Source organism: Rutidosis leptorrhynchoides, chromosome 8 (genome assembly GCF_046630445.1).
Source record: "Rutidosis leptorrhynchoides isolate AG116_Rl617_1_P2 chromosome 8, CSIRO_AGI_Rlap_v1, whole genome shotgun sequence".
Taxonomy (NCBI): Eukaryota; Viridiplantae; Streptophyta; class Magnoliopsida; order Asterales; family Asteraceae; genus Rutidosis; species Rutidosis leptorrhynchoides.
This window is the reverse complement of record NC_092340.1, coordinates 207,321,288-207,339,775: the sequence shown is the minus strand read 5'-3', so window position 1 is coordinate 207,339,775 and position 18,488 is coordinate 207,321,288. Positions and strand designations below refer to the sequence as shown.

Here is an 18,488-nt window from a genome sequence, read left to right as displayed (position 1 = left end):
TAAAATCAGACAAATTTGTCGTATTTTAGTTTGAATTTTCTGTATTATATTAACGGTGATAGCAATTATGAGTACAAATTAGTCAATTAAAGTTTTTGGCTTTACAATATATACACATATATACATTTATATACTTATATATATATTTAAAAGTCAACTTTGGTCAACGTCCGTCTCGACCCCCGTCTCGACCCCGTCTCGAACGTCTCTACCTTTTTAGGACCCGACCGTCTCGACCTCGTCTCACGTCTTTTGCAACCTTGATTTTAACACCATTTCCAAGGGTGTTGATTCTCAAGTGGTGTGTCATTGCAACATGACCATTTCCAAAGACCGTAACTTTTCGGTTGCACTTTTTCGCCCATTATAAATAGAAAATTCATTTTGTGGAATTAGGTTAGACACTTTGAATATTTACACACATTTTTTACTCTCAATATCTAGATTATACAATCTACAATAGCCTGGGTTTATTATCTTTTAGCCAAGAAGATAAACCATTCCTTGTATTATCTCAATCGAGATTTCGTGTAACCCGTGATTAATTGGATCGAGATTTCGTGTAACCCGTTATCCGTTATTAATGGTTGTTTGTGAAGTTATTAATTGAAAGGGATAAAATGAATAAAAACACCACACACAGGGACTATTTAAGTAATTTTGTCATTGATAAAGCTTGCCGTTTCAATTTGTGTTGTATGCTGTGGCGGTGGAGCAATCAGCAATGTCAACAACTGTATGGTTGAAACCAACAACCGGAGCTTCATCTTTACCAATTCGTTCGCTCAATTCAAAACCTTTAAAGCATCTGCGTGCTTGTTTCATCCAATACCCATTAGCTACCAAAATTATGGTCAGAAGTAAGTTCCTCCTGTTTTCAATATATTTAGAGTTGCATCTTTTCAGAAATTGATTAAAGTTAGGAAATTTTGATTGTTATTAAAACATTAAATTGACTCCCTCAAGAAAATTTAATGTAAATTTTTTTTTTTCTTCCAAATCCAGTTGGGCGCAGAGGCGGATTCAGTGTGTTAGAGGGGAGGGGCGCCCGCCACCGGTGGATTTCGAAATTTTAGTGCACATTTTTTCGATTTTTCGATTTTGCCCTAGGTGGAATTTTTTTTCCCCAAACCCTTCATATTTTTTTCTCCAAATCCTTCGTATTTTGCCCAAAAACCTTCGTATTTTGCTCAAAAACCTCTAAATTTTGCTCAAAAAACTATATATTTTGCCCCACAACCTTTATATTTTGTCAAAAAAAAAAAAAATCCTTACGTTTTAAAAAAAAATTCGCCCCCGGTGAAAAATTTTCCTGGATCCGCCACTGGTTGGGCGGATACCACCCTTACGGATACCTCCCTTACAAATACCTTAAGATCCGCCCCTGGATGTACATAAGCAGTTGTTCGATGTAAAACTATGGAGTATTGTTATAGTTAGTAATTAGTATTAAGCTTAAATTGACAAGAAGTTTAAACTTATTTCCAAATAGGCTGAGAATTTTAACACCCCAGCGATAGGGGGAACCTGAGATCCAAAACTCTCTTGAAGTACACAAGAATAAAAAATATCTTTCATTGTATTTTTCTTCTTTCTTTTTTCAGTTATGATCAGTTATATCAAGTTAAACAAACTTTTTAATATAACTTCTTATCCTTAATATATTTTTAGGATCCTCCAATAGTTATGCTCAAACAAAAACAATGCTAATTTATATTTGTACTTCAATAGGTTTAGTTGTAAGCTTGTATACGTTTAGTTGATTAATGTTTGAAGAACTTAATTGGTGCATTTTAGTTTTTCACTATGGCCAAATTACAAGACTTATCCTCCATTTTTCTCCTAACTGTTTTATGATTTAAGTGTGTAATGTGCTGGTTTGTCACCATGAATTTTTATTCATAGAGATATTTCATTGTAATTTTGGATTTGAAATTTCTTATATTTTTGCGAAATTTTCTGTATTACAATGTTTATATTTGATATTTGATGTTTTAAGTTTGACACTTTTTTGTTGATAGTTGGCTATTTAATGTAGCTGTTGTAAGCTATCTAGACATATTACGCTGCTTACTGTCCTTTGTGTCAAAATAGTTTTTTTAAGCTGCAAAATAGACATTGTTGAATTATTTTTACCATGTTTAAGCTGTTTTGAATCACTTTATTTTTTAGCATCAACTTCTTTAATTACCTATCATTTTTTGAGAATAATATTTAGGGCCCCCACGATCTAATAGACCTGGTGATTATGAACTGTAGATTTATCATACTCTACAAGCGAAAGTTGTTTAAAGGAAGAATTTTCAAATTTTGGCCAGATAGCTGAAGGTATGCTTTGACAAGGTTTTTCAAGAATATTTATTATAATGAGAATTTACAACGTACACTTATCTTCTTGTTACCTTAACTATGTTATATGTTGTTGAGTTGTGTGTAGTTAAGGTTGTTAAGGATCAGACCTCAAAGAAATCAAAAGGATATGCATTCATCCAATATACAAATCAAGATGATGCCATGAGCGCGCTCGAGAGCATGGATGAAAAAGTTTTTCTTTGCCTTTTGTTCAATTCCAATAATTAAATTAATAATTAATGATTATACATCTATCTATTTAGAAACTCATATTAGTGCTCTTGCAGTATCTTGATGGGAGAGTTATATTCGTGGAGCTTGCAAAACCTGTGAAGGATAAAAAAAGTGCGTACCCAAAAACATCTGGACCACCCCATGAATCAACCATATCGGTTCGAAAGGAGCTGGAAGATTAAGTGTAAGTTCTTGATTTAGTCTGATAGTAGATACCATTAGTGTTCTAAAGTGAGATGGAATCATTAGGATTTGTATTTATTGGAATACTAAAGTGGTTCAGTTGTTATAGTGTAGTCAATAAAAGTGATTATATTCCAAATTTCTTGCATTTTACTATGATGTTTTGATGGCTCAAAACCCAAGTCCATGACACTGCAGATGATTAGTAAGGTAATTTTGATTCATTTATTTATGAGTTGAATAATTATTCAGGTTATGTGTACTTACCTCTAACTAACCCAAAATGAATGTTTAATGCATAAAACATCCTAAAGTATTTTAGTTTTGATTGAGAAGATTATGATAATAATAAAGTACTTTAAAATTGGACTATAAGTGTTCTGGGTCAACCCAACCACTTAGAGCACCATATACTAGTTAGGGTGTGCCTAATGATGTTTGTAGTGGTGCTTCGTAGAATGATGATAACATTACATTTGCAAGATTGGATCGATTGAAGAAGGAGAAAAAGAAAAAGAAGGAAGAAATGTTGGAAAATAATAAGCTGAGGTCAAGAAAGAGGGCGACTGAGGCGTCTACTCCGGGTTCTTATAAACTTAAAGATAACATAGACGACTTATTGGCGACTTGACTGACTCTTAGAGCCTAAATTAAATTCCAGGCAGGATTTAAAACCCATGGAAATTTGATTCTACCATTTTCATGGAGTCTACTTATTTTTATTTTATTATTTTTTATTTTTTTTAAAAACTTTTTTCTACTTAAAGGCCGAAGGTCCTCTCGGAAGCAATCTCTTTATCCGTCGAATAGAGAGAGGGATGACTTTCTCTACTTTTGAGAGTGTTTCACTCTGGGTAGAGAAATGACTTGTCTTTATTCTCGGATAGGGGAAGGATTGTCTACATCTCACCTCCCCCATACACCACTCATGTGGTATTGGGTTTTGTTGTTGTTGTTGTTGTATAACATGGACGACTTAGATTACGGGGACGCAATTCAAAACTTATTTATGGGCCCTCAAGTTGGAAGAGATGGCGGTTCATCGGCAAGCGGGAGAGGTAATATGTCGGTGGAGACTTTCGCGGCTTTCAATGTTTTGATGACACGTTTGGCCGATGAGAGCGTGCCGGGTGATGGATCCACCAGTGTGTTAAGTTAGAAGATATAGAATCGATCCGGGAAGAATATCTTGAAAGAGACGGTTAATGGCAAGTTGAAAAGGGCGGGTTCTAGAGTTTGATTGGTGCCCTTCATCTTGTGTTTATTCGTTTTGTTTCGATCCTTTATTTTCGCGTGTATTCGGTTTTGTATGCTTAATTTGTTTTTAAGGTTTTTTCGGGTATTTAGGGAGGCTCGTTTAGAAATAGTTTTCGTTTAGATAGTTACTTTCTAGGTGCGAGCTTTCTCGTTTCTTTGTAATTCCCGTTGAGGGCGTTTTCTTTTTCAAAACGACCTCGGTTCTATTTGAGTTTTAGTTATTTTCGTCAAAAAAAAAAAAAAAAAAAAAAAAAAATCAGATGCTATGATATCTCGTTTGGTATCAACGCAAAAATCAATTTTAGACCACAACGGACAAACGTATCTTGCATTCTTGCTTGAGAGTAGAAGCACCCATGCATTTTAAATCTATTGAAGGCAACCAGTCTGCATATATACCTTTTTGTCATATTAAGACTGAATACAAAATACAATATATTAATTAACAAGCCAAAAGTTTATGGCCTGAACATTTGATACATGCAAAAACTGCACAATGCAGAAACAAAATTATAACATAAACAGATTTCAAACATGTATGAAAATCTACATAGTCTATATACCAAGTCATTACCTACTGAGACTGACCTCTACATATATATATTGTAATCATTGCTACAGTCAAAAACGAAACAACAAACTTCATTGTGATAGTGATACTGGTTCAGTTTCAGTTTCTCCTCCATCAGAGTACACTTGTTCTTCCTCGGTACTATAGTCATAATAATACTCATTCTCGTCATCCTCATCCTCATCATCCTTTTCAAATGTGAGTTCCCCCGCATTTCCTTTCAGTTGTTCTTGAATCCTATCCCTTATTGCAGTTCCCTGTGAGAACGTAGTAGTAGATACCTTATTCGTAGAGGTGGCAAATTCAACCAATTTGCTTATAAATGGGTTATTGGATATGATATATATAACACACGGCACACATAATCTTTTTTATACAATTGTCAAATGGGTCGATTGGTTTGTAAGTAAATGCAAGCAATCACCTAACAGTTCCTTCAATAAACAAAAAAGGAACTGTAATGAAGATATAGTTTTTGTGTAATACCTAACGTGTTAATCACATTCAAAAGAAGTCTATAAATCGGATGAAAAACTGGTTTTGGGTCATCAAACCCAATTTCCAATAAAAATGCATTTTGAAGTGCTACCCAACGCGTGAACCACCTCACTTGTAGGCACATTCAGTATCTATGTATATTTATGAAGAAGATCTCACCATTTTATGGCAGCCTTCTTCGAACATCTCAAGAAAACCAGCAACCAATCGATCAGCATTTTCAACCCACAGGTTATGATTCATACCAGCAGTTTTTGCAACTATATGGATCTACAGTACCAACATCAGATAAAAAAAATTAATAAAAAATAATCGACAACTGTAATAGTGAGCAATTCTATGCCATATTTGTGATTACATACATCCATATTGTAATTAATTAGCATACATCTTAGTTGATGTCATATACGTGCAAGCAACAAAATAAAGAAGACGTACCTTCTCTTCAACCTTCTCTTGCTGTTTCTTCACCTTTTCATGTAGCTTCTTCAAACTCATGTTCACTCTCAACCTCTTTTCCTGGTATATCAATCATACCAGATTTGTTTGGGGACACGTGTCGAATGATAATACGTTCTGTTACATGTGCTCCGAAATTTATGCTAAATGCGGCGCTCTCCGGCCAGGGCTTATGCGCTAGGCGGCCTTCAGGGCTTACGCATGACGGAGCAGCCTGTACAGCGGAGAACGCTGGACGGACAACTCCACAAAACTGTTGTTTCCAGCCTTCCTGATGCTACTTTTATGCAACCATTATGCCTTTTATGTGTGTATACGATATGATACACCATTACTAACCATTCAGAATACGAATGTCAAAATATTGAAATTTGAGACAAGTCGTGCAACACACGGGCATTGACTCCCAGTATTGTTTAAATATAAAGTTATTACGTCTTATAAATGCAAGTAGAAAAAGATCGAACGAATTAAATAGCAAAGTATTGAAAGTGTACTTAATATATAGACAATAATAATATTTTATATATGATGCAATAAATGAATTTTTAAAACAAATGAAGAAGGTTTTATCGATGATAATATTTTAGGTTGAATTTGTTGTGCTAAATTTAATTATTTACTTAATATTAATTAATTAACCTTATATACTAATCAACACCAAACTATTTGTAGTTTTGACCAAACTCACCTTATATACTAATCAACACCAAAATATTTGTAGTTTTGACCAAACTCTACTAATGAACGCCAAAATTTTTGTAGTTTTGACCAAAGTCACTCACAAACTTTGGTCAAAACTACAATACCAAAATCATCCCAAAAACACCACTAAAACCTCCCAAACTTTTAGCAACTTTCAAATTACACCCCCAAACTTAACTCAATTCCACCCAAATCTTTAACGGAACATATCTTCCCGCTCGCCGTGAGTTAAATTTTTTCAGCACCATCGTTCAACTCGAAATAATTTTAAGAACACAATGCAACTTCCTATACGCGAAACCGACGCTTTTAAAAAAAATGCTAAATACTCTGGGCTATCTTCCATACATAACACACCCGTGGCAATACATTTTTTATTCTGTAAGTACATAACGTGACGTTAATTATGAGTATACAACCCGAAAGGTGTCGCAGCAACGCACGGCTGAATTTTTTTTCTAGTTAATACTAAAGTGAAAATAATCATTAAACTTAATTAGGTTCTAAATCTATAAAAATCGTGACTATGTTTATATATAAATTTAGTGAGGGCATTATATAGTAGACTCACACAGGGCATCGTAATTCGCTTGCTCGCTTGCCCAATTACATATTCTTGCTCCTCTCGTTCTCCTCTCAGGACCGGCCATGGGTAAGAGTATAATAGTAACTTATGTGTATATGGATCAAAATTTAGTGTCCTATTTATTTTTTCCTAATTAAACAAACAATTAAGAAATAACGACACCCGTAGATTTAGCCAGGCGCAGAAACAACTGATCCACGGACACATTTATTGTTTTTCCTTTTAGATTCATTTCAACCCCCAATTTTGTAGCCTGTTGAATTCCGTTAATAACAAATCTCGATTCCCCAAAAATCTGTCTGAAACCGATCAAGTTACTAACCCTAACGGAATCATTAATTGCAATTGCAATTGCAATTGCAATTACAATCATATATGAATCATGGAAGATGAACAAAATAAAGATCATAAGCAAAGAATCTGGATGCGCGATCCCCCTACTGACCGGCCTGTTCGTGTATACGCCGATGGAATTTACGATCTCTTTCACTTCGGTCACGCTCGTTCCCTCGAACAAGCCAAAAAATCGTAACAAATACGCTTTCATCTTTTATATTTCGAAAATCAATATATTCGAATTTATCCCGATTATTGATTCATTTGTTTGTATAAAGTATTAATTTGTGTTTTGTGGTGGTTTGGTATTATGTATTATATTTATTTATATGATCAATTATTAGGTTTTTGGTTTGATTATATGCTTTTATTATTATTATTATTATGTATACGCTTTAAAAACTTGGACAAATTTTGTTGTAAATTATGAAGTTAATAAGATTATGATATATCGCAGAGAGATAAATACAGGAAAGTTTTGTTTGCAGCGAGGATAGTTTTATTAGTTTAGGGCTCACAGTGGACTATGTTGGCAAGTTTGGATAGGAGGTGTAAAGATATTGAAATATTGGTTATTAGAGTTTTTTTAAATACTGGAGATGGAGTTTATCACTTACCATGATCCTGCTAGGTCTAGGAGTTGGATGCCAAACATCAAAATTAATCACATGATTCGAGTTTTAACATGTACTTTTAAGTCTGACCTTTTTAAACTAACATTGACCCATTCCATTTATTCATGGATATAGGACCTATGGTTGTGCTGAAGAAACCATCTTTATTGTATGTGTCTCGATTGTTGTTTTGGTAGATGATTTGTTTCAATGTTCTCGTGAATTGGTTTCTGATTTTATATAGTTACACATACAAAATCTTTGTGATGCCGGAATCAGGTTTCCAAATACTTATCTGCTGGTCGGATGCTGTAATGATGTCACCCACAGCCTAAAGGGAAAAACAGTCATGACTGACACGGAGCGCTATGAATCTGATGCGGGTGAGCTGGGCAATGTAACCAGCAACACAGCCAGCTCGAGCTCAAAAGATGTTACACCCGAATCAGGCCAAGCAATGGTCGTGTTGCCATCTATTTCGTATCATCTAAGTGTTTTTGGAGCTGGTTCAAGAAGCTCAGGGGTGACCCTACTTCAGTCCTTAAACTGAAGTAGTTATGTTTTCATGAATAAAGTTTTTGATAGTTGAAGGCAAGCCAGCAACGAAGAAGAACCAGCTAGCCGGACCAGCAAATGAGTTTAGTTCAGCCAGTAAAGCTTTAATTCACTCAGCCGGGTAACCAGCAAATCGAACCAGCAAAGTTATGCTTAGGCGAACCAGCTAGTTCAACCAGCTAAAGAATTTTAGTTCAATCAGCACACGAAACTCTAGTACAACCAGCACGCGATGCTATTTTCTGTCTGAATGGCCAACTTGCTGATACAATTCAAAGTTTACTTCTGCTTTTCAATAAACCGGTCAGGTCATGTGCTTAACACGTGTGTGGCTGTTCTAGAAGAATGTTAGCTGTCCAAGGAAGACTCCCATTTATCATTGGATGCTTTTATCATGGGAAGGAGCACTAACAAATGGCAGGCTTTTTGCAGATTGTGTCCTTTATTCTTATTGGCTAATTTGTAATTGTTTGTCCTTTTTTGTCTCCATTTCCTTTTTATGTTTTTGTCTTATTTAGAAAATAGCTGTTAAGCTTCTACTATAAATAGAGAGTTCTTGTAATTGTAAAACTTGGTTAATGATTGAATGAAAAGTTTGATAGAGCTTATCTATTTACAAAATCTCTGTGTCTTTACGAATCTTTGATTCCGGTGGCTAAGAGTGGTTTCTTTATCAGTGTTTGTGGTGTTACTTTATCAAACATTGTGGTGAAATTCAAATCTTCATATCTGATATTATAGTTGTGGTGGAATCTTTATCAGCTGTAGTTGAAGATTTGGAGTGTTTCTAGATCTCTAATTGTGGTGGTATCTTTATCAATTAAGGGTTTAGATTCTCTATCCTTGTGTTCTTATTTCAGAGTTTTATACTCTGTTTTGGGGCTGTTACTGTTACCAATTGGGTGTTTAGTTTCAGATCTGTTGGGTGAAGAAAGCTTGTTCTAAACTGCGTTTTAAAAGTCATAATCACGCATCAAAGTGGTATCAGAGCTTAGGTTGTTCAAATCGAAGCTTTCTTATCATTTTTATTGTTGTTTCAGTTCATACTCTGTTTTAGAGCTGTTAAGCTTTATTTCAGATCTGGGTTTCTATTTGTTGCTAAAGGTCTATTTCAGATCTGATATTTGAAATGGCTGATATTCCAAGGAATATGACTCTTGAAGAAGCTCATAATCTTAGAAGAGATAGAGCTATTGAAGCTCTACAACAGATGGAAAGAATGGTTAACTTGTTGGAAGATGGTGTTCCAAGAAGAAATAGAATTAGATCTGAAAATGGAGATACAACTATTGTGTCTTCTAGTACTGAATCTGAGGATGGTAGCCAATCTACTGATGGATCTCATGCTTCTTCACAAAGAAGAAGAAGGCATAGGAAAAAGGCTGATGATTTGAAAGATATCAAGATAGATCCACCTGATTTTGAAGGGTCCTCTAATCCTGAAGATTACTTTGAATGGGTTCAGGCCATGGATAGAATTATGGAGGTTAAAGGCTATGATGATAAAAAGGCCTTTAAAGTTGCTGTAATCAGATTAAAGAAGTATGATTCAATGTGGTATGATAATCTAAAAAAAGAAAGGCAATATGAAGGGAAGAAAACAATCAAAACCTGGTCCAAGTTAAAAGAGTGTATGCAAAAGAGGTTTGTTCCTCAAGCTTACAAGCAAGAGCTGTATATCCAGATGAATACACTCAAGCAAGGCAGCATGAATGTTGTTGATTACATCAGAGAGTTTGAGCAGCTCAAGATTCGTACAAATGTTAAAGAAGCTGAAGAACACACTATAGCAAGATTCGTTGGAGGCTTAAATGCTTCTATTGTTGATCAAGTTGAAATGCAGCCTCTATGGACTTTTGAGAGTGCTTGCAAGCTGGCTATTCAAGTAGAGAAACAAGCAAAAAAGAAAATTAATTTTAAGTCTTATTCCAAGCCAGCTGTGCTGCCTATGAAGGGTCAATCATCTATGCTGCCTAGGCATAACGAGGCAGAATCCAAAGTATCTAAAGGCAAAGAGCAGGTTGTAGCTGGTCCTAAAGATGATAGAAGAAAATGCTTCAAGTGCCATGGATTTGGGCATTTTCAAGCTCAATGTCCTAACCAGCGTGCTCTTACACTAAGGGAGATTGAAGATTTGGAAGGGGGTTTTGAAACTGAACCAGCATATGATGAGTCTGATAGTGAAGAGTTTGTTGCTGCTGATATTGGAGAGTTTTTAGTGGTTCGAAGAGTAATGCACTCAGCTGAGACTATTGAAGATAAGAGCCAGCGAGAAAACATCTTTCATTCAAGATGCACAGTCAAGGGTAAAGTGTGCAGCCTGATTGTTGATGGAGGCAGCTGTGCAAACGCAGCATCTGCTCACATGGTGGAAAAGCTTGAGCTGGTTACAAAGAAGCATCCTCATCCATACAAACTTCAATGGCTTAACCAAGGCAGTGAGGTAAAGGTTACTCGCCAAGTTACTGTTCCATTTTCTATTGGTACTATTTATCAAGATGAGATTACTTGTGATGTTATTCCTATGGATGCTTGTCATTTGCTGCTTGGTAGACCTTGGTTGTTTGATAAGTATGTCTATCATAATGGACATCAAAATACTTACTCGCTGTATGTGAATGGAAAGAAGATCACCCTCACTTCTTTAAAGCCTAGTGAAATACCTAGAGCTGACCCTACTGTTAAGAATGATAAAACTTTGTTTATGACTCAAGCTGAAGTTGATACTGAGTTAAAGGGTGGTACTGGTGCTTATTTATTGCTGATGGTTGAAAGTGATGAGTTGAACCAGCATGATGAAATACCAGCTAGGGTAAAGCCATTGTTATCCGAATTTACTGATGTGTTTCCTACCGAGTTACCTACTGGTTTACCACCAATCAGGGGTATTGAACATCAAATTGATCTTGTACCTGGATCTGTTCTTCCTAATAAAGCAGCTTATCGATGTTCCCCTCATGAAGCAAAAGAATTAGAAAAGCAAGTTAATGAGTTGGTTGCCAAGGGATATGTTAGAACCAGCATGAGTCCTTGTTCAGTACCAGCTTTGCTGGTTCCAAAGAAAGATGGTTCTATGAGAATGTGTGTAGACAGCCGAGCTATTAACAACATCACCATCAAGTATAGGTATCTCATACCTAGATTAGATGATATGCTAGATGAGCTGCATGGTTCTTGTGTGTTTTCCAAAGTTGATCTTAGAAGTGGGTATCATCATATTCGAATGAAAGAAGGAGATGAATGGAAGACAGCTTTCAAGATCAAAGGTGGATTATTCGAGTGGTTGGTTATGCTTTTTGGGTTGTCTAATGCACCCAGCACATTCATGAGGCTTATGAATGAAGTGCTCAGGCCACTTATTGGTCAGTTTGTGGTTGTTTACTTTGATGACATCCTAGTGTACTCAAAAACTAAAGAAGAACACTTGGATCATCTGAGGAAAGTATTTGAGCTATTAAGGCAGAATCAGTTATATGCAAAGCTGGAGAAGTGTGATTTCTTTGTCAGCAAAGTAGTGTTTCTTGGATATGTGATTTCTGAAGAAGGCATTTCAATGGATCCATCTAAGGTGGAAGCAATCAGATCATGGCCTAGTCCTTCTACCATCACTGAAGTCAGAAGTTTTCATGGTTTAGCTTCATTTTATAGAAGATTTATCAAAGACTTCTCCACAATTGTTGCTCCAATTACTGATTGTATGAAGAAAGGGGTATTTGAATGGTCTAGTTCTGCCCAATCAGCATTTGAATCATTGAAAGAGAAGCTAAGTTCAGCACCTATACTTGCTTTGCCTAATTTTGATATGTTATTTGAACTTGAATGTGATGCAAGTGGTGTTGGCATTGGAGCTGTGCTAGTGCAAGGAAAAAGACCAGTAGCTTATTTCAGTGAAAAGCTAAATGGGTCAAAGCTGAATTATAGCACTTATGATAAAGAGTTTTATGCCATCATTCGAGCTGTTGATCATTGGTCACATTATTTGAAGCCAAGGCAGTTTGTTCTCTTTTCTGATCATGAAGCATTAAAATACATTAATGGGCAGCACAAATTAAATCCAAGGCATGCAAAATGGGTTGAATTCTTGCAGATGTACTCCTTTGTGTCTAAACACAAGGCTGGTACTTCTAATGTTGTTGCTGATGCTCTTTCAAGAAGATATTCTTTGTTGTCAATTCTGGAAGCTAGAGTTCTTGGATTTTCATTTGTTAAGGAGTTATATGAAGCTGATCCAGACTTTGCTCCTATTTTGAACTGTTCTCCTGCTGAGTCCAAAAGAGATTATATTGAGCAAGATGGTTTTCTATTCAAGGGCAGCAGATTGTGCATCCCAAAAGATTCAATCAGGGAGTTGCTGATTAGAGAAGCACATGGAGGTGGTTTAGCTGGTCATTTTGGGATTAACAAGACATTGGATATCCTAAGTGAACACTTCTACTGGCCATGTATGGATAAAGATGTCAAAGCTGTGATTAATCGTTGTGCTACCTGCTGTCAAGCTAAGTCAACTTTTCACAAGGGTTTATATACTCCTCTTCCTGTTCCCAACCAGCCATGGGAAGATTTGAGCATGGATTTCATTGTTGCTTTACTAAGGACTCAGCGAGGCAAAGATTCTATTATGGTGGTTGTTGACAGGTTTTCAAAGATGGCTCATTTCATAGCCTGCAACAAAACCAATGATGCTACTGTTGTTGCTACTTTATTCTTCAAAGAAATTGTTCGTCTTCATGGAGTTCCCAAAATCATTGTGTCTGATCGAGATACAAAGTTCTTAAGCTATTTTTGGAAGACATTATGGAAGCTGCTTGGAACAAAGCTTTTATTCAGCACTTCTCACCATCCCCAAACTGATGGTCAAACTGAAGTTACCAATAGAACTGTGAGAATGTTGCTAAGGGCACTTGTGAAGAAAAGTTTGAAGGAGTGGGATTTGAAGCTTGCTCAAGCTGAATTTGCTTTTAACAGAGCCCCTAATTACTCCACAGGAAAATCACCATTTGAAATCTGCTATGGTGCAAATCCACTCACACCCATTGATCTGATTCCTTTTGCAATTGAGCCTAAGGTAAGTGTTGATGCAGTAGCAAAGGCCAAAGAAATGAAGAAGCTGTATGAGCAAGTGAGGGCCAAAATTGAGAAGACCAACCAGCAATACAAGGCTAAAGCTAACCAGCACAGAAAGCAGCCCACTTTTGTTCCTGGTGATCTTGTTTGGATTCATCTAAGGAAGGAAAGGTTCCCAGCAAAAAGGAAGAACAAGCTGATGCCAAGAGCTGAGGGTCCATTTAAAGTGTTGGAAAAAGTTGGTGATAATGCTTACAAGGTCGAGCTGCCTGGTGATACTGCTGTGTATAGCACTTTTAATGTTGGTGATTTGATGCCCTACTTGGAAGATGACAACCTCGAGAACTTGAGGTCAAGTTCCTTTTTAGAGGGAGAGGATGATGCGGGTGAGCTGGGCAATGTAACCAGCAACACAGCCAGCTCGAGCTCAAAAGATGTTACACCCGAATCAGGCCAAGCAATGGTCGTGTTACCATCTATTTCGTATCATCTAAGTGTTTTTGGAGCTGGTTCAAGAAGCTCAGGGGTGACCCTACTTCAGTCCTTAAACTGAAGTAGTTATGTTTTCATGAATAAAGTTTTTGATAGTTGAAGGCAAGCCAGCAACGAAGAAGAACCAGCTAGCCGGACCAGCAAATGAGTTTAGTTCAGCCAGTAAAGCTTTAATTCACTCAGCCGGGTAACCAGCAAATCGAACCAGCAAAGTTATGCTTAGGCGAACCAGCTAGTTCAACCAGCTAAAGAATTTTAGTTCAATCAGCACACGAAACTCTAGTACAACCAGCGCGCGATGCTATTTTCCGTCTGAATGGCCAACACAATTCAAAGTTTACTTATGCTTTTCAATAAACCGGTCAGGTCATGTGCTTAACACGTGTGTGGCTGTTCTAGAAGAATGTTAGCTGTCCAAGGAAGACTCCCATTTATCATTGGATGCTTTTATCATGGGAAGGAGCACTAACAAATGGCAGGCTTTTTGCAGATTGTGTCCTTTATTCTTATTGGCTAATTTGTAATTGTTTGTCCTTTTTTGTCTCCATTTCCTTTTTATGTTTTTGTCTTATTTAGAAAATAGCTGTTAAGCTTCTACTATAAATAGAGAGTTCTTGTAATTGTAAAACTTGGTTAATGATTGAATGAAAAGTTTGATAGAGCTTATCTATTTACAAAATCTCTGTGTCTTTACGAATCTTTGATTCCGGTGGCTAAGAGTGGTTTCTTTATCAGTGTTTGTGGTGTTACTTTATCAAACATTGTGGTGAAATCCAAATCTTCATATCTGATATTATAGTTGTGGTGGAATCTTTATCAGCTGTAGTTGAAGATTTGGAGTGTTTCTAGATCTCTAATTGTGGTGGTATCTTTATCAATTAAGGGTTTAGATTCTCTATCCTTGTGTTCTTATTTCAGAGTTTTATACTCTGTTTTGGGGCTGTTACTGTTACCAATTGGGTGTTTAGTTTCAGATCTGTTGGGTGAAGAAAGCTTGTTCTAAACTGCGTTTTAAAAGTCATAATCACGCATCAGAATCCCTCCGTCATTGCAAGTATGATTCTTGTACTGAAAGTCATGATTGTTTATTAAATACACTTAAATTATAATTCTGATTATCTGTACATATACTGTATCTTTCTAATAGTTTTTTGTTTACTTAAATTTACCTTTGTGCAGGTGGGTTGATGAAGTTATCCCAGATGCTCCTTGGGTTATGAACCAGGAATTTATAGACAAGCATCAGATTGACTATGTGGCTCATGACTCTCTCCCGTAAGGTCAACCTACCCAAAACTATATTCAATATGTTCTTTAAAGTTCACAGGGCCTTCTTTACCTTAAAGGGGTATATGTCAAACAATTTCGTTAAAAAGGCAAATCATTTGTTATGGATAATAGGTGAAGAATTAATTGCCTATGAATATGTTATCTTCTTTTGGGTACTTCTAAGTTGGATTTGATTTTTTAAGCTTAAAACTTAGGCATGTGATACACATGTTTCCGGTTAGCTTCTAAATTAGCCATTAATAAATAAATCAGTTTGATAATTGATAACGTGGATTGCTGCTTGTTATGATCTAGCAAATGGGAAATCATTCCATGAAAGTACAGTTGACATTTTTTGTTTATCTTATCTATACAAGTGCGCACACACATTGACAAAAACACACTCATATATATATATTTGCATAGTAGTTTTTTTTTTTTTTTTTTTTTTTTATGCGATGCCACAAATGTTCTTTCTCTTCAACATCTTTGTGTATAATACGTGCTGATAAAGTGCAATGTGAGCAAAAACTTCACTTAATGGAATGTGGTAAATAGCTATTATGTTTTTTCAGAATGGCAAACAAATAATTATGTTTTTGAGTTGTGCACCCTAATTATGTAATGTGTTAATTGCTTTTTTCTTAAATTCTCAGTTATGCTGATGCAAGTGGGGCAGGAAATGATGTTTATGAATTTGTAAGTTTAGATATTATTTAATTAAGATAAAAAGCTATGAAGCCCTGTGACATCTGTCCAAATTACATCTTTTGCTTCAACTTGAAGAAAATAGTACCAAAACAGTCAGCATTGCAAGGGACAATTACTTAACTTTAAATGTTTATTGTTTTCTATACCATTTTAGATTTTTGAAATGAGCTAGCTATATGGTTTCAGTACTTGTATCCTTCTAGGTTTTATTATATATAATAAAAAAATATACCACAATGATAATTATCTACATCTGTTCCCAAACCAGACTGTAATGTTTTTGCAATCGAAGGAATTTATTGTTTCCTCATTACGGGATGGGATATATTTGTTAGTTGTGCCTTTTTTTTTTTCTCCCTGAGAGTGGTGCATTTATGCTTTATTGTTAATATTGTTGGGTGAATCTTGCGTAGGTCAAATCTATTGGACGGTTTAAGGAGACAAAACGGACTGAAGGTATTTCCACGTCAGATATAATAATGAGAATTGTAAAGGATTACAATAATTACGTGATGCGCAATTTGGATCGTGGCTACTCAAGAAAGGACCTTGGTGTCAGCTATGTGAAGGTAGGTTAATTTTTTTTAAGTCACCATTGGATGGTGTACGTTGGTTACATTTCTATTGTATATCTTTCATGTTATATGTTGTATTGTTGTTTCTAATTTAGGCTGATATATGATATCAGTACGCGTCTGGTTAGATCTGACACTATAAATAGACCCCTTGGGTCGTCATTTTACACAAGTTCAGATATTCTGACAACGTTGAGAGCTGAGACTTCACTTCTCTTTCTCTCTCTACCTTCTCTCACTAGAAGTCATCCGGCTAGCACTCTTACGCTCTACGGACGACAGATTGATTAAGCCACCCCACAAGTTTCTACACTTTTGTACCGGGTCTGCAGGGATTATTTCCCGAAGGTAAAAATCAATCGGCAACACTCCGCCCTCCTAAAAGCTAGATCACTTCTAGTCTCTTGTTGACATACTAAGCCTTACCTCATAAGGAAATAGGTGTTAACAATGGCGCCATCCACTAATGCAAAGAACACACGAAACGGAAAAGGAACGAAAGCAGCTGAAGTTCCATTTGTACTTGAAGCAGTCAATCATCCATCAACTGACGACATGGTCACTGTTGAAGATGTACCTATTTCACCACTAGATGGTACGATTGAAGAAACAGTTGCTGAAACTACAGAGAGGCTTAAACATTTGGCAACTAATTCGGAGAAAAGGCCAGTAATCGAAGAAGTGACAGCTAAAAGTGCAGAAATACTTCCAAATTTTGTTACTAATCCAGAGCGACGACCATTGATGCAACTACGGCGATGTCCGTCATTTATACCTTTTCGGCGGATGGCGGATGGCAAAGACAAGCAGATAATGAAAAGGCAATCTATATCAAAGTACAAGTTATCCAGGCTACTTGACAAGATGGGCAGTCTTATTGATGATTCTGGGGATGATAATGACCTGAGTTGTGATAATAATGACTCTGATGATGAAATTGACAAAGATGAGTTCATGTCAGAAAAGCAGGCAGTGTTGCTTTTAAATGACATTCTTAAGCAGATAGCTCCCGCAAAATACAAGCAACGCTTAGCGCAGCCCGCCGTCCGTGCTGTGGCTGTGGATAACTTTTTTGCCCTCATTACTGGAGAACAAGCCACCAAGCCACCAGCGATGGCAGAATCAACGCAGTGTTTCATTGATCGAATTGCTAATTATCCATTGCCCAGAAATCTTGCTATACCAGCAATTGGAGTTTATGATGGCACAACGGATCCGGAAGATTTTCTGACTATGTTTGAAGGTGTTATGAGGTTGCAGCATTGGGAGGATGAAACTGCGTGCCATATGTTTCCTATGGTATTGCAGAAAATGTCACGCGAATGGTTTGCTAGTTTGCCGCCAAGGAGTATTACCAGTTTTCTTGATTTGAGAGCAAAATTTGTGATGCAATACCAAAATCTACGGAGCTGTACTCTGACACATCTTGATGCACACGAGATCACAATGCATCATAACGAATCTTTGAGCAATTTTATGAAGCGTTATACACTTGAAGCACAGAAGATTCCTGATTGTCCAGAATCACAGCTTGTATCTGGTTTCATTTTCTGTTTGGACCAGCGACGGTTTAGTGCACTTGTTCATGCATTACGGTATGACTTGCCAAAAACATTGCATCAAGCTTTGGAGGTTGCACAGAGGCATGTTCGAGCTGGTGAGCGTGGGTTGAACAAGTTTGATACTGGCAGTAGTAGCAAGTCGCACAACGGAAGACGGTATTTTGACAGAAATCAGAGAAGGAATGACAATTCAAATGGAGGATGGAGAGGAAACAATCACCCTAATGATTTTCACCACAACAGAAAGCCAATAGAAAGGCACCCGTTGATTATGGCGCTTACCAAAACTCCGAAAGAGATCCTCTTCACTGAACCAATTCGGACCACTTTCAATGCTCCAGCACCTATGGAAGAAAGGGAGGGTCCAAAGAGTGAGTTGTGGTGCGATTTCCATGAGGCTTGGGGCCATGATACGGACAATTGTAAATCTTTGATGAGAGAAATTATAGCGAAAATCAAGGCAGG

At 36.6% G+C, this 18,488-nt stretch overlaps 3 protein-coding genes across 3 annotated transcripts; 2 read left to right on the top strand and 1 right to left on the bottom strand.

Annotated features, from left to right (window-relative positions):
* Positions 1-693: 693 nt before the first annotated feature.
* On the top strand, positions 694-2,975 carry LOC139864838 (organelle RRM domain-containing protein 6, chloroplastic). The gene is made up of 4 exons (XM_071853405.1): positions 694-860; positions 2,260-2,328; positions 2,438-2,544; positions 2,640-2,975. The coding sequence occupies exons 1-4, from the start codon at positions 725-727 to the stop codon at positions 2,766-2,768; spliced, it is 441 nt and encodes a 146-aa protein (XP_071709506.1). The 5' UTR covers positions 694-724; the 3' UTR covers positions 2,769-2,975.
* A 1,469-nt stretch (positions 2,976-4,444) lies between these two features.
* On the bottom strand, positions 4,445-5,636 carry LOC139864909 (choline-phosphate cytidylyltransferase 2-like). Its single transcript, XM_071853475.1, has 3 exons — positions 5,534-5,636; positions 5,255-5,365; positions 4,445-4,854 (listed from the first exon to the last, which is right to left on the bottom strand). The coding sequence occupies exons 1-3, from the start codon at positions 5,591-5,593 to the stop codon at positions 4,669-4,671; spliced, it is 357 nt and encodes a 118-aa protein (XP_071709576.1). The 5' UTR covers positions 5,594-5,636; the 3' UTR covers positions 4,445-4,668.
* Positions 5,637-11,114: 5,478 nt separating this feature from the next.
* On the top strand, positions 11,115-16,585 carry LOC139864009 (uncharacterized). The gene is made up of 5 exons (XM_071852602.1): positions 11,115-11,360; positions 14,875-14,960; positions 15,086-15,181; positions 15,832-15,874; positions 16,300-16,585. The coding sequence occupies exons 1-5, from the start codon at positions 11,115-11,117 to the stop codon at positions 16,462-16,464; spliced, it is 636 nt and encodes a 211-aa protein (XP_071708703.1). The 3' UTR covers positions 16,465-16,585.
* The last annotated feature ends 1,903 nt before the right edge of the window (positions 16,586-18,488 follow it).